A 23,462-nucleotide genomic window follows, 5' to 3' on the forward strand; every position below is an offset into this window, starting at 1 on the left:
ATGAAACAAAAAGTGGGACAAAGGTTAACACTTCCTTTGTCAACAGAAATGATTGTTTTAGTCATTAACAAATAACATTGTGCCCTTTGTCTAAGATTATAATATCCTCAAATTCAATAAATCAGGGGCGAATAACAGTTTCCTCACAGGACCTTTTTGTTTTTATAAAGACTTTAAGTATGTTTTTTTGATATCATATTTTATTACACCACAGAACCTGAACTTCACTGGTTTCCGAAAGATTCTAAAGAAACATGACAAGATCCTGGACACGCCTCGAGGGGCGGACTGGCGCGTGGCCCACGTTGAGGTGGCTCCTTTCTATACCTGCAAGAAGATCACACAGCTCATATCTGAGACAGAGGTAGGTGCACATCAACACCCAATATTCATTAATTATACACAACACATTAACAGTAGAAAAACTGTTTTGTGTTGCCTAATCCAAGACTTAATGTTTATTCTATCATATGTAAAGTTTTTGCAACCCAACACCCCAAACTGCAATGTATACAGTACAATGTATCCTGCACACCAAGTAACTGTTGTTTTGTGTTTAGACAATTGTAACCACAGAACTGGAGGGCGGCGACCGTCAAAAGGCCATGAAGAGGCTGAGAGTACCTCCACTGGGGGCAGCTCAGGTCAGAACTGATCTGAAGTTACATATGTACAATGCAAAATAATAAATTAAGCATTTTCTAGTTGTCCCTGCACTTACTGGATTTATGATAAACCAGTATATTGCATTTCCTTCCTACATAAATGTCTCTTAGTGTTTTTGTATATTATTTGGTGGCTCATTTTCAAACTCTTGGCACATGAGGAGAAGCGGAAAGCCAGTAAGAGCAAATTGCAAGAAGCTGTATGAGCCTTGAGTATTGATTTTCTGAGTGCTTCTCCATCACTGCACAGACGCAGCATCCTTTAGAAATAATCATCTACAGCTACTTTACTCCTCTGTATTATATGCACGGTTATATCCACATTAATTACTGTCATGTGCAGATTGAACTGTGCTCTGTGACGACTTGGTGACTTGTGGATTTGTAATGGTTTGATAATATGAGCCAAACTGGTTTGCATTGAAGAGTATTATTGGTTTTGTCTGTTGTAGCCTGCTTTGGCCTGGACTACATTTCGAGTTGGTCTTTACTGTGGCTTCTTCATCATCTTGGCTATTGCCTTTGTCCTAACAGGTACGTCACCATGCACTCAAAATTCAGAATACGTTGTGTCTCACTGCGTCTGGGTGTTGTCTGTGTGACAATCCTATGACTGTTTTGGGTCTTCTTCAGGTGCTGTGTTCATTCGCTACGAGAATGTGTGGCCTCTGGTGCGGATCTACCGGGGAGGTTTCCTCCTGATACAGTTCCTGTTCCTGTTGGGCATAAACACCTATGGCTGGAGGCAGGCGGGTGTCAACCACGTCCTCATCTTTGAGATTAACCCCCGAAACAACCTCTCACACCAGCATCTCTTTGAGGTCAGAAGATTTGTTTCTATTGCACATTTCTTACATAAATGCAACCCAGTGTGATTCACAATAGAATTGACATACAAGAGAATTATATACGTTATACTACTAAGAGTATAGTAGTATTAGTCTGAAAAGTTTGGATGTCTAACCATTTCTGATATTGCACGTATGTAGGTGCAAAACTATAGTGTCTGTCAATCACATACATACAGCAGTATATGGGCACGGCCTATTACAAAAACACTGTCTACATTTGCTTTAAAAAAGAACTAATTTGTTCATGTGTTTGGTAGATCGCTGGGTTCCTGGGCGTGTTGTGGTGCGTCAGCATCCTGTCCTGTCTGTTTTGGGAGTACACCTACATCCCCATGCAGATTAATCCTCTCATACTTTACGGTTTCATGCTACTTTTCCTCATCAATCCCTTCAAGACCTGCTACTACAAATCACGCTTCTGGCTCCTCAAACTGCTGGTCAGTATAGCACTTTGACATGAATGAAGTATATGACTATGTTTGTTTTGATACCTCTTTTATTTATGCTGAAAAGTTTCCATTGTGCATAATTACGTATGTGTCGACTGTGATTGGCACATCACTTTGAGTCTTAATTGATACCGTCTTTACATGTGCTGCTGTACACAATGAATCTGTGTAGCATTCGGATAACCATCTCATGCACCAAACCCCCCGTTACTCAGTCCTTTGTCTACGCAGGACAGCCTATGTGTGTGTGTGTGTGTAGGGAGAGGCTAAGGGCACAGGGTGGAGGGATAATAGAATGCATCCCTGTCCCGTGGGAGCTGCGGCTGTGACTGTGCAATCATTATGGCCATAGATCCATCAGTATGTGCTTATGTGCCCCACTCAGAGGTCCCCGCCCCCTGCAGCGTCCCGCCCCCTCCCTCCTTCTACTCATGTACTCTCCTTTACCGCTCCAAACCACTCATCCTCCACAGTTCTCCCCTCATATGGCTCAGTAATCAACTGTACAACCCACGCATATGCTCATACTTACAGTAACATAAATGCTGTCTCTTTTTTATTTGTATCCTTTTTACATTTAGATATCTCTGTGTGTATGTATTATCTGACTTGGTGTTTAATATTTACATACATTATGAATTAATTGTTACCGTATCCGCAACATGAAGCCCCTGTATGCCCCTCACATCATCTGTCAAAGACCATGCAGACATTTCATTTTATTACAGGACAAACCGAGGGTCCTCCAACAGGATTACATGTGTTTACTCTAGAAATGAAAGCCTCACCACAGAACTACTGTGGGCTTAGCCTTCAGATCTTTATATGAGCAGATACCACTAACTGCAGATCAATACAGCTTCTGACTGACAGGACGTGAGCAGTTTGAAATGAGCAGATTGCATGATATGTTCAATAACGATCGATATCCATTGGCATTTTCAGGGAAGAAAGTGTTTAGGGGTTGCAGTCTGGAGTATGCATCGAGAGAGGCAAAATGTCAGACATGGCCAACGGCAGTGTGTGCCTGGATGTATCATTTTACAAAGCCTTGTCTTATTGACACAAAGCCATATCACAAATAACGTGGGCAGTAAAGTCCACAGAGGCCACACAAGACCTGATAATGTATCATATCGTATATTTATTCTGTCATAAAGTCAACTACAGTATGTGAGATATACATTTTTGTGTCATTATTACTTACATTTCTGGTCTTTTTTAATTTGATGACTAGACTTAATAATAACTGGTTAAATATTTCTTTATGGATATTTTGACTGGTTCTGTTTCTTCAGTTTCGTGTGTTCACCGCTCCATTTCACCGCGTGGAGTTTGCAGACTTCTGGCTGGCGGATCAACTCAACTCTTTGGTTTTTGTTCTCATGGACCTGGAGTACCTCATCTGTTTCTATATCTTTGAGCTGCAGTGGAACAACAGCAGCGGTCTACTGCCAAAATTCAAGAGTAAGACTTAATTCATTGGTATTTGCTTAATACAGTGTTTATTAGAGACAACCCTCTATAAAAGTAAGTTTAGTTAAGGCTTTCTCTTTAAAATACACTGTGAATAAGATTTTAATTGCTGTTCACTGGCTGCACTGCAGTGTCACTCTGGCCTCTATGCAGCCAATTAGCACAAAGCTAATGGAACAGAAGTGTTGGTCGCACAAAGGTCACAGTGTGACTGCCATAATAATGAGCTGAATGTAGACAAGGCTCACAGGGGATAAAGGAGGGGAGCATTAACAGAACAGGAGGAACATAATGCTGTTTTTTCCTTCTATTTCAGATCCTAATGAATACGTCTGTCACAGCTACTCGTACGGCCTGCGCGCCATTATCCAGTGTCTGCCGGCCTGGCTGCGCTTCATTCAATGCTTGAGGCGTTACCGTGACACCAAGAGGGCCTTCCCACATCTGGTCAACGCCGGCAAATACTCTACCACCTTTTTTGTGGTCACCTTCGCAGCTCTCTATGCCACTCACAGAGGTACGTCAGGCTGCACACAGTGTGCAGGTGCCAGTGAGTGTAATTAATCAGTGTCATGATACAACATAAACAACAGCATTGAAGCTTAGCTTAAATGCATTTTTTTGGGATCAGATGCTGTTTTGTATTTCCCATTGCTGTAACTTCATCGTCAGAGTCAGTGAAGGCTGACCTTGTGAGAAGCAACAAGCTGAGGCAGCAGCTCTTTGTTGCTGCGGTACAAGAGCTGGTCTTTTGTGCTCAGCAGCAGTAGGTGACCCTGAGCGCCAGAGCTAGAAGTTGTCCTTGGCTTCCTTGTTAGTGCCAAGAGCTTTCTAATGGAAATAGAAACACATCATGAACAAACATGTATGATTGAGCTGACCATTTGAGGCCAGAAGACTAAAGAGGGAGGAGAGACACATCATCACAGACATCAGACAGAAAAATCATCATTAAAATCCAGTCACTCTGAGCCTGGTGGCTTCAAATTAGCATATAATTATCCCCTGTCAGAAAGTACAAAGGATTTCATGTTCACAAACTAAGCAGCGTACTTATAAAAGCATACTCTCACTGTCAGCACAGGTTCTGATCAAGGGAAGTTTTTGGTTGTTTTTTTTAATTACATGATCTAAATTTCTTTCATGTTTTTATAAGCGTTTGTCTAGAGATTTCTACTGCGCAAGTTCATAATCCCTGTAAATTGCTCTGCTTTTTATTGGTACAGTGAATCAATTCAAATCAATGGATATTTTCCTATGCAGACTGATAATGCAGGATTTAATATGGCTGCAGCCAGGAAGAGTATCAGACACACTATAGAGATCTCTTTTTCCCAACTACCTCTTCAGGGAAGCGTCCATTAAACTGTATCTTCCTTCCACTCCGGTCTGAAGCCTGCACACCCTTAGACTAATGGCCCGGCTTCATGTGTAATTCTGTATGATGCTGTCTTTCATCCCTTATGGTAATGGAGCCAAAGACTGATCGCTGTTTAACTGGAGTGGAGAGTTGTGTGTGCAACCATGTACTGTATGGTAACAGCAGATTGATTTCTTATTATAGATTTATTTTAATTATGGCCTATATGGAATATCTGTTTTAACAGCTATGTTCGACTTCCAGGGAATATGCTGCTCTGGTCAGACTTCCAATTTTGTTCAAAGTAGTGCAAAGGTATAGGACGGAGGATAACAAGGAATAATGCTTTGTTACCTGGGTTTCATATTTGTACAGAGGTAATACCAACCGTGTTTCCATTTATTATAGAGTAGTAACATTATATATGCACAGATCAACATATTAAGGCAGAACTGCTTCCTGTGAGTGATGTGGTCTTCACCTCTTCAAGAACGCATGGAAATAATGCCTTCATTCCTGTTACTCTGTTGTTTCTAGAGTCAGGAGAGGCAAGACAGACTTTAGGACAGATTGGTTGGTTTGGGGTTCACTTCACATCATTTAACCTGTTACATCCCCCCCTTGAACAGGGGGTTAGGGACATGATTAGGGTTAGGAAGAGCAAATGTGATGTTAGTTGTGTTTCAACACAGATGTCACACATATTTCAAGAAACTAGAAGGTCTTGGCTTTCAAATGAGGTATCACATAGGCTGTAAGCTGTACAGTCAATACACTAACCCTAACCCTAAGGTGGCAGATATGATATTATAGAAATGACACTGTCCAGTTGTAAACGGGGGCTGTAGAGTAGAGCGCCTCTGGCAGAGCCGGCTGGATGTGTCACCTTCATTGCTGAACCTGATCACACGCTCAGATGCTGTTGGGTGACCTCACACATTCCAGAAACGACTCACATTTAGATCCCGGAAAGCCAAATACTTCCACCATAAATAAATGCCACCAATAAATCAGTGACATCCAATGAGCCAAGCGGTGTTTAGTACTCCCTCAGTGTGCCACAAACTGCAGGGGAGATTTCGGATCTGATTCATTAGGGGAAATGTTTTGAAACAGTGATGTCAGCACACAGTGGCTCTAAAACAAGACATTTCCCTCTGAAGACAAACACTAAAGTAAGATATACTATGTAGCCTTGACAATGGATCAATATTGACTGCTTTATGCACAGTGGCTTTGGTTTGGATACTAAGGCTATTTCACTAATCCTACCAAATCTCATATCTCCACTAACCTGGCTAACACCAGGCTGCTGTGTGCGCTCGAATTATTTCGAACTGCACAACAGCCTGGAGACCATGGCCCAATTTTCCGGTGGATTTGGGAACCAATCACAGAACGAGGAGAGACGCAAGACGATGACGCGCTATTCGAAAGCTTGTAGTTTATTTACGGATAAAAAAAAAAAAGTTTTTTTACGGATCCAACATAAGCAGCAGACGCGATGCTATTGTTCGATCAAGCTTTAGACCTTGTTCTAAATAATTTAGCTCAAAAGTTTACAGCGGATACTTCATACGTCATCTCATACGATGATACGATTGGCTGTGGCTACGTGCAGACGCATGATAGACTTTTTTTTTTTTTCGTATCGCCCAATAAACGAGTATGGACGATCGTAAACCACACCTCTCCTACGAGAAAATGAATTGGTGGTCCCCAGACTAAATATCACTTGTGATTTTAGTCTGGTGTTAGCCAGGCTATATCTCCACACTACATAGCTGGTGAATTGAGGAAGAAGCACTTGTTTTCACTCCTCTGGTGGTGTTAAGTCTTGAGTTAGAGACACATACTCTGTGTGGTAGATCACGCACATTCAGGCCACAGTGGACGGCGCACAACGTGTGTGGACCTCGACCCCATCCCGGCTTTCAGGCTGTGAAATATGGTCACCCTAGGCAGGCAGAAAACAGTTCGCTCACGCTTTTGTTAAATAGTAGAAATTTGAAAGGGGCTAGATGCAAGTTGGCCATTTTATACTCACTACTGTCACCTTAGGTCATACAGTCATGCAGTTACACTAAAGAACTACCTAAAGAACTCGTCAAAGCTAAGGTAGGAACATATCTCAGTATGTGAAACCGGTGGTCTATTCCTTTAAGCTCGTGCATGACGGCAAGTGCAGGATTTTAGGGGCGGTTGTGGTGAATAGGTCTGGGCTCATTCTACACATTACGACATTGCTGGAACATGTAGTGGGAGGAAATTACATAATTTTAACATTTTGAAACGTCGTATAGTCCCTTTAAGGTCTATTTTAGGTGTTTTTTTTAGACTGGGTTTGTCCTTTTTTGATGCAAGGCCTGGTGATACATTGGAGGTGAAATATTTTGTGGCCTGGTGATTAGCAAATATGCAATATAAATAAAATAAAATAGATTAGGTTGGATTTGTTGTTAAACGATTCTTGTTTTTTCCTGTAACAGATTCGATTGAAAAGTGTGAACGTAGCCATTATTTTGTGAAGGATAAGCAAGTCTATGATGGGTGATGGAAATGAAAGCCTGGCTGCTGTAAAACACTGACACAGAGAGGATTTTGAGGAGGAAAAGCAGAGGAGACAGAGAGCTGTGCGAGGAGTGGATTTAATTACCAGCCCAGACCTGAGCGCACGTTTGCTGCACACGGCGGGCATAAAGATGAGCCAGAACTGACAGCTTTTACAACATCATTTCCACTGACCCTCCTTCATTATCAAGAGACAGAAAGCCACACACATGTTAAACCAATGAAGATTAAGTGCTGTACCTTGGTCCATGTGAACTCTAATTCACCTTCCTATTGGCGTCTCACAGCCAATATATTACAGGAAAGAGACAGAATTACTGAGGAACGTTATGAAGGTGTATTGAGTCGTGTGCACACCCGCAGAGATAATCTATTCAGAAATTTAGGTCAAATTCAGAAGTCATTTGTTTGTCCTAGCTTTGGCAATGATCCCATTAAAACAAATATGTGACTTTTAATTAAAGTCAATCAAAGGTAACACATTTGTTTCAATGCGTTACTTGAAACAAATGTGTTTTGTTTCAAGTAGCGCATTTTTTAATCATTTATTCATGTCCTTTTTTGCAGGACATGCCCCTTTAAATAAATGAGTATGTTTTGCATAAAAAAAAGGATCAGCAGTAACATCATGTCAAAATGATTCTTATTTACTTCCTCGCATAAAAGTAGGCCTAATGAACGATCATCAATAATCATCATTTGATAAGGAAGCCAATAAGTCTTGATCAGTGTTTAATCCTTGTTTTGATCTGTCGACACCAGTGACAGACCGACACATTGACTGTGGGTGACAGAAACCAGTGACCGCTGTTAGCCCCTGCTGAGCATCAAATCAATGACCATCTCCCTCTCTTTAACCTTTAATGACTGTGGAGGCTAACCAGCTGACACAGGGAAGACTTGAGTTAAATACAAAAAATATAGACATCGTGTATACTGTAAGTTAATATTCAGACCTCGTTTAACAGTCTCATGTACATTAGATTTGTATTACAGGTGCACATTTCTGCACAACAAATAATACATTTTGACATTTTGAAAGTTTAGATCCGTGATAAATTCCATTCATCGCCACTGGTTCAGAAAGGTACAGCCACAACATAAGTCCATGTGCAGGTTTATTCCATTATCCGACTTAAACATGATCACTTCCTGAGCCCGCTGTGTTTTTTAATGTACAGCAGGGGAAACATCAGTGGGATCCTTTGTCATCTTTCACCTGGGCCTGCAAACAGCACAATGGAGTCTGTACTGGGAAGGCAGTAATAACACTCTTTAAATGTTTCTCTTCGCTCCCTGGTGTCTTGTTGGCTGGGAGCAGGGAAATGTGGTGACCATGATGGATCGGAGCAGGGCCTTCTGTCTGCTGGCTGTTGTGCGCTGCTGTGAGTCAGTGTGTTCGGCCCTCTGCTGATTTATGTATCAGCGCCCACTGGGAAACAAGCTCAACCTCCTGCCAGAGCCTCCACTGGACTCACCACGGTGTCATGTAGGCCCACGGTCTATGACACTCTATGGTAAACATCTTTAGGTAATTTAAAGTGTAATCCTCCACAAAAGATATGCTGCAATCTATTTCAGTATGTGTCCAAAGCTTTGATATGGATTTGGGAGTTTGAATTAGCCTAGATGGCAGCACAGTCTCTAATTGTTCTGTTTGTTTTAATCTGATCTGACAAAGATGATAATTAAATAGCAGTGCCCAGGATAGCAATTGAGCAATCATACACAGATGCCTGGCGTTCATGCCTGAAAAGCTCCCTCTGCTGGAGAATTTTTCAATTACTGCAAAAATGTGCTTTATTGGAATATTGACATTGATGTTTTCTTATTGTTTTTCAGACCAAGGTCACACAGATGCTGACACATTCTTCTATATGATGATAATTTTCTCCACTGTAAGTTCCCTGTACACACTGATCTGGGATCTGCGCATGGACTGGGGTCTGTTTGACCGAGGAGCTGGAGAGAACACCTTCCTGAGAGAGGAAATCGTTTATCCTCACAAGGTTTTTCCACGTTAAAAACAAACAGTTAAAGTAAAAGGCAAAACCCTTAACTAATCCAGTGTGTCCTTTGTGTCTAGGCCTATTACTACTGTGCCATAATTGAAGATGTGATTCTGCGTTTTGCCTGGATTATCACCATCTCTCTGACTACGATGACGAAGATCCACTCCATAGGAGACATTGTTGCCACAGTGCTGGCGCCTCTCGAGGTTTTCAGGTTCGCTCCACTTAATTGTGAATTCACTCACTTTGATAGATAAATAATGGGACTCTAACACTTTCTCCAAAGGCGGTTTGTGTGGAACTTCTTCCGTCTTGAGAACGAGCACCTGAATAACTGTGGTGAGTTTCGTGCGGTGAGAGACATCTCTGTGGCGCCTCTGAACGCTGATGACCAGACGATGCTGGAGCAGATGATGGACCAGGAGGATGGTGTCCGCAACCGCTCAGGCAAAAAGACTTGGAAGAGGTCCCACAGCCTGTCCCTCAGGCGCCCCCTGCTGTCCACTTCACAGTGAGCGTCAACATGCCTATGCAGCCTTTATGCTGTCTATTATTTACTCATGAACTTTACCTATTCGAATAAATCTCTTTTTAATTTTCTAGATCCAAGAAGGACACAAAGGTGCTTATTGAAGACACGGATGATGAGGCCTTCAGTTGAGTCCAAAGCAGGACAACAAAAATACACGGTGCTATACTTAAGAGGACCACACGGCTCATTGTAAAATCTAACTTTGTAAAACTCTGTCAAAATGATGTGCATACAAATATACATATAGAGACTCTATTAGAATTAGTGGTCCTCATAAGTATAGAGTAAACTCACAGGTGAAGCACAAGTGTGAAGCTGCTAAGGGGAAAGAGAGAGACCGAGAGTCGGAGCGAAACCACCACTACAGGAGACACATGACCACACTGCCCTGGGATTTCCCTCTTACCTTTTCTAACTGGACTGTTTTATATTGTTTACTATATAATTTCCACAGTTTATTTTGAATGTATTTTTGGATTTGCTTTGAAATACTGCGTTGATTGAGGCTGCAGATTACTGTTTACACGCCTTTTTAACTGCAACATCAGCAGCAGGAAAAAAAGAGAAGCCAATTTCAGGACAATGACACCGAATCAATCAATGTGCTGGACTTTAAACACACTTCAACATATCAATAACTACTCTTGTGTTTTCAATGATACTTTTATATTTTATACATATTTTCAGCTTTTGGATTTTAGGTAAAAAAATAATATTCTCTGCTGGCACTTGCAGGGAGAGTGCATTGAACGCAAAAGGGGGGAAGGCTTCTTATTTATAAAAGGGAATTTTCCAGTATGTTTGTGCTTTGTAATCTATATTTGATGTGCATTATTACTTGGTCGTAGCTGTTTACTACTTTTTCATGTGCTGGAGTTAAACCTTCATGTGCACGAGGATTGTTAATGCATTTTATAATGTTTGTAACTTTTTTGGTTTGACTTGTGCCACTTTTTTTTCTAAGCTAAAACCTCAAAGCCTACCGGTGCAGAATAAGTGGCTTCACACTTAATACATTGCAAAGGGTGTTGTATCATGAATGCCAAAGCTTTAGTTAATGAACCTTTTTTTGTTATGATGTGATTAGAAAATTGACTCAAAAACATAATTATACACTAGTATTGTATAATTATCCATTTTATTTCTGTCTGTAAAGTTCCATGTCTTGGTTGTCTTGTTCAGTCAACTGTTTCTGTGCCTTTTTTTTCAGTTTTTTTGATAGTTTGACTACAATGTACTATGTGTGTTTGTGATAATGTTCTTTCTGCTCATTTGTCATTTATAATCAGGGCACACAACGCAGCAACAGAATCATATTTGATTTTTCTTTTTTATTAAAATACTGCAACACAAAAAGCTACATACAACCACACATGAAACGACTTAAAAAAAAAAAAAACTAGTATTGAGGTAGAGAGCAAACTGTCTTGCTGCATGCTGTATTTGGATTTGTTGTACATAGACTTTAATTTATTTGACATGAAGTGTATATTAGAGATCATTGTAGCCATTGTAAAATGAATGACTACATCTGTTGCCATTTCAAAGACAGTATTTTAGATGATAAAGATGTTGATTGTTCACGATCCTGTGCTTCTTTGTAAATCTGTGGGACATGTTTATCTAAAAGTCTAACTGAAAATGATGCTGGTTTTTGTCATCAGATCGTTTTAAAGGCCTGAAGCGCTGAGTGCATTAACAGTCACATGTGCTATTGTGCATGAATGTATTGCTGATGTATCTGTGCATTTGTAGGCCACACCTCAGTCCATGAAATACTGTTCAACTGATCCCAGATCAGTCCAAAACCAGGATTTGTTTTACTGTGAGCACTTTGAAAAGCCTGTGTTTGAGTGACCAGTGTCTGCGTTCTGGAGTTCAGCTGGTTACTCGCTGATGGACAGGGTTACTCTGTATAGTTAGCATTGTATAGTTTCATAAAATGATAGTAATTGTCATCCATTTTCTCCATGGGTGAAAAATGTCTTTTATTGCTTGCTTACACCCCATCCTGAAGTGGTAAATGTGCATACCTTCCTCCCTCTTTAGATGTTGTTCGTAATTAGCTGAATGTAATAGTACTCGTAGTTTGGTAAAAGATGTTTTGGAGAAGTACAAAAATACTGAGTGAATAAACGGTTTGTGCATAGACGTAATTTTAAGAGAAAAACTAAAGTATTGTCTGTCCCTTTTGTACATGTTGAGTGAACATCACTGTTGAAGATCATTTTTCCTGATGTTATTTGTATTTCTGTAAACACATTGGTAATCCTATCATATCTGGGTTTTATAAACCACACTTATTTTACAAAAGTACTTTGACTCCTGTCTCTTTTTTATTATTATCATTTATCTTTTAGCACGGTCTACATAATCAGTCTGTTGGATAAGTGGCTGAAGCAAAAGTGCCAATATTTTGAACATTAGAGTTAAAATAGTGTTTAAGCATTGCTGTCTGCCGAGGACGTGGACTTGATCTGCAGGTAAAACCAGCAACATTCCCCAAGGTCCTTTGCTACATTTCAGTGTAGTTAAACATGACACGACTGAGCATTTTTGGAAAAGGTTTTCATACAATACAGTATATTATAACCAGAGATTGAATTTCAAGGACTTCAGATGCAAAAATAATAATGATAATATTAACAATAGTAATAGTAATAGTACGTGACATCTGAACTGAGGATTCTGAAAAAGATGAGTGAGGTTTAAGAAGATCACAACTAGGTTGTTTATTTCATGATAACTGATACAGGATAAATGTTATACATTCTATATTAACACTGATATTCTGCTTTTATTTTGTCAGTTTGCAAAGTAAACATTTGGTGAAATTATGGATATTACATAATCTGCTTCATTAATTAATATCAAACCGAACCGAAGGACTCCATGTTGCCTTGTGATTTTTTTTTATCAACACAAAAATACAAAAATGAAAACATCAAGTTGGTCGACAGCAAACACAAGAACCACATGATCTTTTGATTCTCAACTTATCAATGCATATATAAAATACAGACTCCCTGTTGTATATACTATATATGCACATACAGTCATGAACTTAGTTATACAGCCTGTACTCTGCGTACAAACAAAAGGAGGATACACATACATACACATTTGACCATTGTTTCTCCATATAAACACAAACCAACAGGCAAAAGGCGCTCTGGCTTTAGAAGCTAAAAACTACACTTGACTTTTAAAAAAGTAAAGTAATGAAACAGACATTCACATTTCAGAACCAAAACATAATCTCCATTATCACTAGCCTCGTGTTCAGCCACAATTGTCTCATAAGTCCTGTCATTCATAGTGCTGTTCACCAAAAACTTACAAATACAAAAACGAGTCCCATTGTGCCATTACGCCCAACTCAGCTTGCACTGTTCTGTGCGCATCTCAGATCCCACGTCCACATGGCTCCCCCGCTGTGCACTCCCTGGTCACTAGACTGGAGCCTCTTCATGAGTCAAAGTGAATGAGGAACATAAGGAGGACATAGAGACACTGGCCCACTGCAGCCTGAATGTCTTGGAGTCCATGCATTATAGGTGAAGTGGTGTGTGACAGTATGTCCAGCACTAAGGCGAAGCAGGGGCTTTGCTGCTACTGTAAAGAACTTGGTATCTGTTGACTGTCTGACCTTTGAGCTCAGTGGACAAGCAGGTGGTTTTACAGGGGATCATGTCCTCTTCGTCTTCTCCCATGAGCCAGTTCTGCACGGAGCGCTCAGCGGTAGATGAAACATGATTGGACAGCCATCCCTGGTGCCACTTGTCGAAGCGTTCATGCTGGTTTGCAGCCACTCGGTTTTGTGACTGTGAAGATCATTCTTATTAATACCGATTCTGGAAGTAAAACCATTTTAATAATCACTGCAGCATACCTTTCTGGCCTTGACCAGCGCCCCTCTACGATACATGTAGTCCTCAGAGTTCATGACAAACACCATCTTATGGGTGTTGAGCTTAAAGCGACAGTCTAGACTCCCAGCGTTCTCCACTCCGAGCTGCCGGTGCCACTCTCGTCTGCAGCGCATGGCCTCCACCTGCCGTACCTGCCAGCGCCGGAACCGCCGCAAATTTCTGCAACAAAGTCATTGCATCAGCTTTAATGCATTAACAAACAATATCTAAAGCTTTAAGTCTTGGACTAGTTGTACCTTGGCAGAAATACAGGTTTAAAGAAGTAGCCCTCTGCTTGTGAACACAAGCTGGATTCTGTACCAACAAACTGCTCCATGTAGCTCGACAGACACTGAGGGAAAGGTTATTTTACTAATGCAATAACATTAAGTTCAGAGCTTTAACAGTCTAGTAATCTTACCTGTACATCCAATGGGTCATCAGCCTGGGCCTCCTCAGTGTCCAGCAGCTCAACAGTCATCGATACTTGTCCCTTGTTCTGGAGAAACATCACCTGTGAAAGACAATGAAATAAGTTAAACACGTTCCCAGCTCCAGGCACTTTGCCTCATGCACCACAGTTTCAGCCATCAACTTGAAATGTGCACAGTAGACTAAACCTCCAGTGCAGTACTCCTCCTGCGCTGAAGTTCCTCTCTCAAGCTCTAGAGATGGGTCCCTGGGCGCTTCACGGATGGGTTAAAACACATTTACCCATGATAAAAATAAAATCCACCAATACACTTGATTGTGACAAACTATAGCCACAGCTGTCCTGGGACTCGAGCTGCTTCTGCCCATCAGGCAGGCTGACTCACATCTGTTATCTTTGGTCCAACACTCTCAGTCACTGCTAAATCAGCCCTGAGACAAACATTGCAGGTCAGCCCCTGGATGGACAGGCTGCATAATAAACACATTGGGGCCTGGCCCCAGCCATGGTCTGAACACTGAATATATAGCGAAAGTGTGGGTGCAGTGTGCCACGTTTAACAAGGCCATATTGAGGAACTTTTGTCCATCAGTTAATTCTGAAACTAAATGAAGAGCTTAATTCATAAAAATCAAGCAAAGGTAAAAATGTAAAGGCAAGTTGACAGCTATTTAGTCTTTGTGAAATATCTTGGTGCTGATACAGAGGGGACCTTTCTGTGTGGTGTTTGCCTGTTCTCCCTGTGTCACTTAGGTTTCCTCTGGGTACTCGGGTTTCCCCTACCAGTAAAAACATGTACAATAGGCCTGAATGAATGAGAGTGTGAGTGAGTGGTTGGTGGTGGTGGGACGGCTGATGGCTCAGTTTTTCAGTCTCGCTTCAGTCAGTCTAATCCAATGGGCGGCTGTGTAGTTTACCACCACTGAGTATGGTGTGAATGAATAATGATGTCAGTGTAGTGTTTTGAAAAGCTTGGTGACACAGGTTTAAAACGCACAATGGCCATTATTATTATTACTATTATTATAATATTAGAGCTGCTGACTTAATGTTAATCACATTTCAGACAAATAAAGCCTAATAAAGTATTATTTTCCAATATCAAATTAACTAGTGTAAGGGCTTGACTTGTATCATTTTCCAATTTTGAAAATATTGTGCCTGGTTTAAAATGTACTTGTTTCTTATTGTAATGTACAGCACTTTAGTTGTTTTTAATAGTGCTACAAAAGGATGGATTTGGACTGTTCAATCAACAGCAACTGGCTCAAACTAAAACATGCCCCTGATAGCCTCGTCAGGAAGGCTGCTGCACAAATACACTCATCCAGCATCCGCATTGTGGGTTTGAGCTCTATCGCCAACAGTCTCTTCCTGCCTTTTCCCTCATTTTCCCCGAGTGCACTCTTGTCTGATAAAGCCAAAAAAAAAAATCAAACACATAAAATCTGTTTCAGTGGTCGATCAATTACACAGCCTGGCCAGAACATAGTTGCCGTCTGGATCTGGGGTGGCTGCAGGTCTAGGTACTGAATGACCAAGTTAATCCAACAATGGACATTTTTTTCCTTATGGCACAAGCATATTCCAAAATGGCAACACCATGACTCAGTGAACTCAAATCGTAAAAGAGTGGTTCAGGGAGCATAAGAATCTTTGAACATGCAGGAGAAGGCAGTGGTCTGACTCTCCCGTTATCAATACAAGAGCTTTTGAAAAATATAATGCAACACCGGACAGAAATGAAACGTGACATTGCAGAAGGTTATCCAAACAATGCCACAGCAAATGGATGCCGTAATCAAAGCTATGCTATGCTAACAGAACCACCAATGTACATTGAAGTTTCATCTGTGCAGAAAAGTAGCATTTTCTCCATTCATTTAATGCACAAGCATACCTTGAAGCAGTTCTCCTCTGCCATGACTCGCTCAGCCTTCCACTGGTAGCTGGTTTCCCACGCTGCTCTGACACACTGTGAGGATAGGTTTCCTCCGGCGGCGCCTCTCTTTCTCTCCGATAAATACAAGTCCACCACCTGTAGACACACCTCGTCGCTCACCAGATGCTGGAGCTGAAAGTAAACAGCGATGTGTTATGTCACGAGAGCAAAAGAAAATGACTATATTCTTAAAGTGATCTTACCTGTCGAATGATGTTGTGTATGACCTTGTCGATGGTGAACCCAATGTAGGCGTGAATGGTGAACATCTCTCGGAGAGTGTCCTCGTACTGAGTGGAGTCCAGGTTTCCATCCAGAAGGCTGCGCACCATGTCGAGAAACGCTGGGTAGTATTCCTCCAGCTCCACCTCACCTGTGGAAGAGTTATTTTTAACCTGTTGAGTTTTGAGCTTCAGTTCAGCGCCACCATTTATTGTTTGAGTGAAAATTGTAACAATGGGCTTTATGCACAATGACCCCACGTGATTTCCGCCTGGACAGTAAACCAGACGCTGTCCTTCCTGTACGGTATCTCTTCCCATTAAAAAATAGCAGAGTCCCACAGAAATTAAGCAATAGCTTAAGATTTGGTAAAGGACAGCGAGTAAAAGTTCAGATGTGACTGGAGCAGGTTAAAAAATATTACTTGAGACGTAACGACTTCACTGGAGGAAACCTCCGTGTTCATAACGGTGGATGTTGTTTGTCAAAATAAAAATTAAAACTAGCGCAAGCTTTTGAACGAGCCTGCGCAAAACAGAATCGTCCTGATAGTAGTTTAAATAATATTTACTTGTTTACCTGTTATTTTATCATTTTTTAACCCTAGCCTTTAGCTCTAAGATAAAAGCTCCTACCTCACGACTGCTGGCGTTTCCTTTGGGGCAGGATTCACAGTGAACATGATGTTTGTTACACGTTGCTGTGACTGTCCATCAGTAACTCATTGTCCTTAACCAGAGCCTGAGCTCTCTTTACTTGTGTGGGACCTGCTAGTTGGGAAAGTAAACGATCGCCGACAGGAAGTACAGCGTCTGGCTTATTGTCCAGGAAGACGTCACGAGGGGAAACTGTGCATATAGCCTATTATCTGATGACTGCGGATCCAAATGTCTTTATTTTGGAATGAAAACATTTCATTTGTGAAAGGTGGATGATACTGATAGAAGTATCTTTTGTCCATCAGTAAATAGCTCTTGCCCAAAAGAACTATGCATATATAATATATATGCATATAATATAAATGCACAATTTTGTGAGAAGACAGTTAAAATACATTGCGCAATGTATTTCTATTACTCACAATACATTCATAGTATTGGGAGACTGCCAGAGCTTCACAACTTTAAAACTGAAAGAAAGTAAATTTTGTGTTACTCTAGTTCCATTCAAGAATATGGGAACACTAGGATTGTTGAGCACAGACCTATAAAATAAATTTCAGCTCAAACTTTATTATCAGTGTCATTATTTTTTAGGCGCACTGAGTTGCTTGTGTACGAAATGCACGGTATAAATAAACATGTCTTGCCTTAACACAAAAAAACTTCAAGTTACTGTGATAGATCTGACTTTAGACCTGACGATTAAACTTACTTGGCTGCTTGAGGCGCAGCTCCATGGCGAGGTCACACGCCTTTTCCCTCCGCCCCTCGGCCAGGAGCAACCTTTCGCGGCTCTGTTCCGCTCTGTGCTCCAACAACTGCCGTTCAGCTTGCCGATAAACGCGCAGCAGTCTCGAGCACAGAGTCTGATGCAGCCGCAAAAAGAAATACCAGTTGTTGTTAACATAGAAAAGGTTGTACACGCCATCAAGCTCTTTCTGGTGCTCCGCCTCTGGGTCACGCAGGTCCACCCGCTCCCCTGTGGCACCAGCACTGGTCTCCATAGGGGTGGGTAGAGTGGTGGTGGTGGTGTTGCTGGGCTGGCTCACGCTGCTGGAGGAAGTTGTCTCCGCGTCCGTGGGCTGAGATGGGCTGCCCCGTCTCCGCCGGGACTCCCCATTCACCTGCTGCGGCACTTGGCTCTGGGATGGTGTCGGCTGATTTTGAGTGGAACCTCCTACGTTGGGTCCCACTCCAGAGGTGTTGCTTGAATTCACACTGGCACCTGAAGAGGCCGTGGCCCCGCCCCTCTCTCCTCCTTCTTCAGGGTCTGGCTCCTCATCTGTCCACTCCTCAGTGTCACTGAGCTCACCGCGTCGCGAGAAGAACAGGTCTGGGACAAAGTGCTGGATGATGCGCTTTATGTGGTCCTTGTCATCCTTGTGGATGGTGGGCTGACGTTTGACATGGTAAATGATGAGAGAGGCTGCATCCTCCAGAATCTGCTTATCTTCATAAGTGAACACCATGTGAGGTTCACTGGACAAGGCAGACCCAGAGCCATTACGGCCCTGCTGCCCGACACCACCCTCTTCAGTGCTCTGCTCCTGACGCTACAGGAAACAGAACAAAAACACAGTTAAAGCTGAATCTGAGCCATTTGTACATTTCAGATCAGACAGGTTTGTATGTACCTCATCATAGACACTTTCAATTTCATTAAGGAGACTTTTGCACCGCAGGGCTTTCATGTCATTCTGTTTGAAATTGACACCTTGGTGGTCAAGTGACTTAAGGTAAGCCTTCTCATATTGTTCCCTCCAGATTTTATTGAAGCCCTGTTGTGCCTCTCTCCACTCCTCCTCCTTTGCCTTCAACCTGTGCAAAAACAAGACAAACAACAGTTCAGTCGGAATTGCTGAAAACTTTATAAGTGGGTCAGTATCACATACTAGAGATGCCCGTGAGAAATGGACAATTTCAGAAGCTAGCAACAAGACTGACCTTTTAAGAACCACAGGCACAGCGGTAATGGGACTTCTTTTCAGGCCTTCGATGATCTCGGGGGCTTTATCGCCATAGATACGATACACAGCTCGTCGCTGAATGACCTCGGAGGTACCACCCAGACAGTCGTCTAATCTGAATCTGTCCTGGTCATCAGGCGGGAGCCGCGACAGCTTCTTCTGAACGCTCTCCAACACCCGGATAGTGGCTAGATTTGTCTCCAGAACCACATCCAACTAGAGCCACAGTTTTGTGATGAGAAGGAATATTGAGGTGAACGTCAGAAAGTACAGCTTGTCTCTTTGAATATTAGATATCACTGTATGACGTTGATCATACCTCAAAGCGCTCATCTTCACATCGGTGCAGCTGCTCCTCATAAGGAGTCTTTTTGGAACTGACAAAGGTGGAGTCCTCTGACCAAGATGGAAATGACACCCAGGTGTCGTTCAGCACCTGCACATTTACACACACACATGTACTTTATCTTTGACAGAACATTTGGGCATGTTAATGGTTTCACTGAATGAAACGGGGGCACACCTCTTTGCACAATGCAGTGCGTCCGCTGCATTTGGGCTGCTGGTAGGTCTTGGGCAGTGCTCTATAGCTCGACCCAAGTCTTTTACAAGAGGCATAATCTACCTCCCTGCCACCTCCCCCCTCCATGTAGCGATCGGACAACCCCGAGACAGCATGAGAGAGCTCTTTGTCTCCCAGAAATGACTTGAACTGTGAGTACAGCTCCGGAAATTTCCTGCAAGAATTAGAAGTTAAACCACTGTTTCTTAATATCTTATTAATAGTATTATAGTGATCTTATGCCCATTATTTGCTTACCCCAGAAATGGTGTGACAAGCTGAAGCAGTTCTGCTCCTGACACAACTTCCTGGTTAAACAACGCAATGCATCGGAGGAAATTTTCATACACTTCTTGGCTTTTAAACAGTCTTCGTACCTAAGCAATTTGTGTTATGGTTAAAAGAAAAATAACAACAATATTGAATAAATGAGACAGTAATAGTGGCTTACTTTATCAAAGAAGGAGAATTCTCTTAATACGCCATGTTTACCAACAGAGGCAAAAGATTGATCTTTGGTGCAGGAATACTTCATTTTTTTCTAAAAGATAAAGAATAGAAACGATATTTAAATTATACATTTCTATAAATCCTGTGTAACTGAAAAGAACAATGATACCTTGAGCAGTGGGGACATGTGCTGCAGCAGAACAGGTCTGGGTCTCTTTTTGTTCTGCTTACTGATTGTATCATCATCTTCTGGTCTTTTTAGTGGCTCTTTGGCCCCTGTCAACGAGCTCCCGGTAAACTATAAATAAAGGTAATGGAATGAAAAATGTTGTTTAGACAAAGAAGATCAATATGCAACTACATAAAAATCTGCCAAAACAAAGACTTCCAATCAAGATATTGAATACCACATTCATTTAAATTTCTTACATGTACTTTGACTGTGTTTTTACTCACCAGAGATCGCTTTGCATCTGGCAAGAATTGCCCAAACTCAGCTAGTAAGTCTTCTTGTCCTTTAAACAGACTGGCAACTTTAGAGAAGACCTCATCTTCAGTCATCCCGCTGCTACCGCGATTACCCCGACTTTCTTTCACCTCCAACTGTTCTTTCTGGTGGCCAGAAGAACAAACAGCCTTAAACTACGAAGTATTCTAGATTTCTCCTTTTACGTGGCGTTTCACTCATTCACACAAACCTACTCATATACCAGTTTATGCTGAGAGGCCGGTGAGGTGTATTGAATAAGGACGCACAGACAAAGGGCGCTACACTTTTCCACTGAGCTGCACTCAATTAAAATGACACTGATGCAACAATATTATTTAACACGGCTTCTCTCTGAACAAAGGTCCTGAAGTTAGAAATACCTGGTATGTGTGGAGAATCTCCAAGAAAGCTCTGTAAATCTCCGGGTGATCTAGGAACCGATTCTTGATTTTGTTTACATAGCTGATGGCACTGTCGAACTCCACGGGGCTGGTTTCTGAGGCAGGTGGGGAAACAGAGGATGTGGCAGCCTGACTCTCTCGGTTATTGAGGGGAAGGGACAGTCTGCTAGGAGGCTCTGGAGGTCCCGCTGAGGCTAAAGATGATTGGGACTCTAAAGTGATGGGTTTAACCTCACTGGTGTGGCTGCTCTCTGCGTGGGAAGCAGAAGCGCTACCTGGGGTCGTGGTCACCAGAGTAGTCGTAAAACTCTTCCCCTGCTGGCCCAGTGGCACCTAGAAAAACAACAACAGAAGTATTAGCTTTTGCCTTTGTCTTCCTGTGTGTTAATACAAATATAGCATAAGCAATTTTGATACATGACACATTATCGAGCAGTTTACAGATGTTCAACAATGACATTATAAAAAGTTTAGTCTTTATAAGTTTGAGTAATGGACTGTAAGGTATAAAAAGTTCCTATTGTTGTTGATCCTTGGTACTTTTTTCTTACAGAATGGTCAGACATTTCAGTGAGTGACAAGCAAAGATCAAGTATCAGTTCAATATAATAAGATGCATACTGTACCTGTGCAGAAAATGGGGACTGGAGGAAAGCCACCCCATTTTTAGGGACTTCTATCCGATACCCCGGGGGTAGGAAGGCATTAAACCCCAAAACAAGGTCCGGGTGTCCATGAAAGAGCTGGGACACACGGTTTATCACCCCTGGTGTGTCAATGCTGCGCACAGGAGACACAAAGTTGGCACACTCTACTGACATTCTGCTCATGCTTACAATGACAGGGAGCATACCTTTGTGATTTGAACTCTTTCATGATATCTAGAAACTTGTTGTATATTCCTGGATCATTTGCAAAACGATTTTTGACTTGGTCCAAATATGACAAGGCATCTTCCACCTAAACAACAAAAATAACTCATGACAGGTCACTTTACATTGCATCGACTAGGTGGCTCAAACAATGCTCCTTTAACGCATCCAGCCCACACGTTTAAGGGGGAACGGCTGGTGGTAACTTGCGTGTTTGTTTTCGCATTTCGCTTTTACTTTATTCCCATTCCTATGATTTCTGCGACCCACAGATCCAGCAGGTCCTCAGAAACTGCACTGCTGGATACAGTGGGGGGGGGGGGGGGACTCGCTTTAGATACGCCCCTGGTGAAGAGCTAACATTAGCCGAGAAGCAGTGAACTGGCCACATTAACATTACTTACATGGCTTTGTGCAGCGTACCCACACATGCTAAAGTGGGCATTATTCTGCCGCCTCTTACACTACGATGCGACGCTCACAAAAAGCAGTAAAAGCCGAGGCGGGCACAACAAAGACACGTCTAATGAAGCAGCTAATCAGTAGAAATAGCTGGTTAGCCTGGCCACCGTCCTTACTTTGTTCAGAGAGGCTGGCGAAAGAGGAACTTCCCACAACCGAGCTTTTTGAGTTCACCCGTTTGTGCACAGCTACTATTATTGACACCGTGAACAGGAAACTAAACACGAACTATGTCACTTATTGTTCCGCGCGATTGTGCAAAAACAACCGTCACGTTTTGCCCTTTTAGTTCGGAATCGGGCTGGTGTTTAGGAATGAATTACTTTTAGGAGGAAAACAACGAGCTAACCCGACCTGGCGTCCCCCTTTTCACTACTCTTTCAGTGGAGAAAGACATGTCTGAAAAAAAGAGCCAGTGCAAAGAGCAACAAAATGGTTGAGACTACGGCACTACTCTCTTGTGGTGTCTTACCTTCAGCTTCTGGAAGTGCTGCTGCTGCACTTGTTTTTGTGTTATGACATAAGGCTTGTCTTGGATTTGGTTTATTTGCTTCGCGGTGCTGTGCGTCTGAATCTTCGCCATGATCCCGGCGGCGAAGATCGGGGGGGCTAGACGGCCAGGATCGCAACTTAACACGGCAGCTTCGATGTACCTCCGATTGTTGGCTAGCCGTTTTTTCTTGATCGGGGGAAAGAGCCAGTCTGCCAGCAAGCAAGCAAAGGGCTCACTCTGCCTCGCTGGACAGCCTGGCTACAATGCAAAAGGCACCGGGGGAAAAGTGAGCGGAGTGAAGAGTGGTGACAGACGGGCTGCTACGCTCCACGTCTCTGGCCCAACGCCGCCATGGAAACCAACGGGAGATGTGCAGGAAAAATAAGCAAAAAGACAATGGTTATCGTATCGTATTGGAAATAACTATCGCCTGTCTCTTTAAATTCGGCGGCAGCGGTCTGTCTTGGCGTCCGGAAGCCAGAGTTGGGAGTGAAGAAAAAAAAAAAAAAAAAAATAGGGGTGAAAAATTGGAGTGCGCAGACGCGGCTGTGGGTGGAGCGAGTTCCTATGAATTAAGAGAGCTCCACTCCCCCTTCAATGCTACAAAAGAACAAGGTTACTCTGCTAAACGAACACGGGGCTCAACATCAAGCAGGAGTGGGAAGGATCAATCCACAGC

General features: G+C 42.3%; 2 protein-coding genes across 2 annotated transcripts in view; one reads left to right on the forward strand and one right to left on the reverse strand.

Moving 5' to 3' along the window:
- The window catches only part of xpr1a (xenotropic and polytropic retrovirus receptor 1a), a 47,601-nt gene extending 35,401 nt beyond the window's left edge, over positions 1-12,200 (forward strand). Inside the window, exons 5-15 of the mRNA XM_079575219.1 lie at positions 215-364; positions 561-644; positions 1,118-1,199; positions 1,299-1,486; positions 1,774-1,953; positions 3,264-3,432; positions 3,758-3,958; positions 9,215-9,381; positions 9,459-9,598; positions 9,671-9,895; positions 9,988-12,200. Coding sequence (XP_079431345.1) covers positions 215-364; positions 561-644; positions 1,118-1,199; positions 1,299-1,486; positions 1,774-1,953; positions 3,264-3,432; positions 3,758-3,958; positions 9,215-9,381; positions 9,459-9,598; positions 9,671-9,895; positions 9,988-10,045 — 1,644 coding nt within the window. The 3' untranslated portion in view covers positions 10,046-12,200. The remainder of the gene's footprint in view (positions 1-214; positions 365-560; positions 645-1,117; positions 1,200-1,298; positions 1,487-1,773; positions 1,954-3,263; positions 3,433-3,757; positions 3,959-9,214; positions 9,382-9,458; positions 9,599-9,670; positions 9,896-9,987) is intronic.
- Positions 12,201-12,678: 478 nt separating this feature from the next.
- Positions 12,679-23,281, reverse strand: sin3b (SIN3 transcription regulator family member B). Its single transcript, XM_079575407.1, has 19 exons — positions 22,763-23,281; positions 21,810-21,916; positions 21,583-21,736; positions 20,936-21,289; positions 20,522-20,677; positions 20,235-20,363; positions 20,067-20,156; positions 19,874-19,992; positions 19,577-19,790; positions 19,373-19,489; positions 19,031-19,269; positions 18,721-18,904; positions 17,799-18,639; positions 16,406-16,575; positions 16,161-16,334; positions 14,249-14,341; positions 14,085-14,179; positions 13,809-14,007; positions 12,679-13,740 (listed from the first exon to the last, which is right to left on the reverse strand). The coding sequence occupies exons 1-19, from the start codon at positions 22,871-22,873 to the stop codon at positions 13,504-13,506; spliced, it is 3,783 nt and encodes a 1,260-aa protein (XP_079431533.1). The 5' UTR covers positions 22,874-23,281; the 3' UTR covers positions 12,679-13,503.
- Positions 23,282-23,462: the final 181 nt, after the last annotated feature.

The sequence above is a fragment of the Gobius niger genome (assembly GCF_951799975.1).
Source record: "Gobius niger genome assembly, chromosome: 17".
Classification (NCBI taxonomy): Eukaryota; Metazoa; Chordata; class Actinopteri; order Gobiiformes; family Gobiidae; genus Gobius; species Gobius niger.

What these genes read in the sequence shown, in the direction of transcription:
- sin3b (XM_079575407.1), bottom strand. Translation starts at nt 22,873, where the DNA reads ATGGCGAAGATTCAGACGCACAGCACCGCGAAGCAAATAAACCAAATC. An exon ending in AATTCTCCTTCTTTGATAAA is followed by an intron (nt 19,993 to 20,066) that starts GTAAGCCACTAT and finishes CAAATTGCTTAG; the next exon opens with GTACGAAGACTGTTTAAAAG. An exon ending in GTGAAGATGAGCGCTTTGAG is followed by an intron (nt 19,270 to 19,372) that starts GTATGATCAACG and finishes CTGTGGCTCTAG; the next exon opens with TTGGATGTGGTTCTGGAGAC.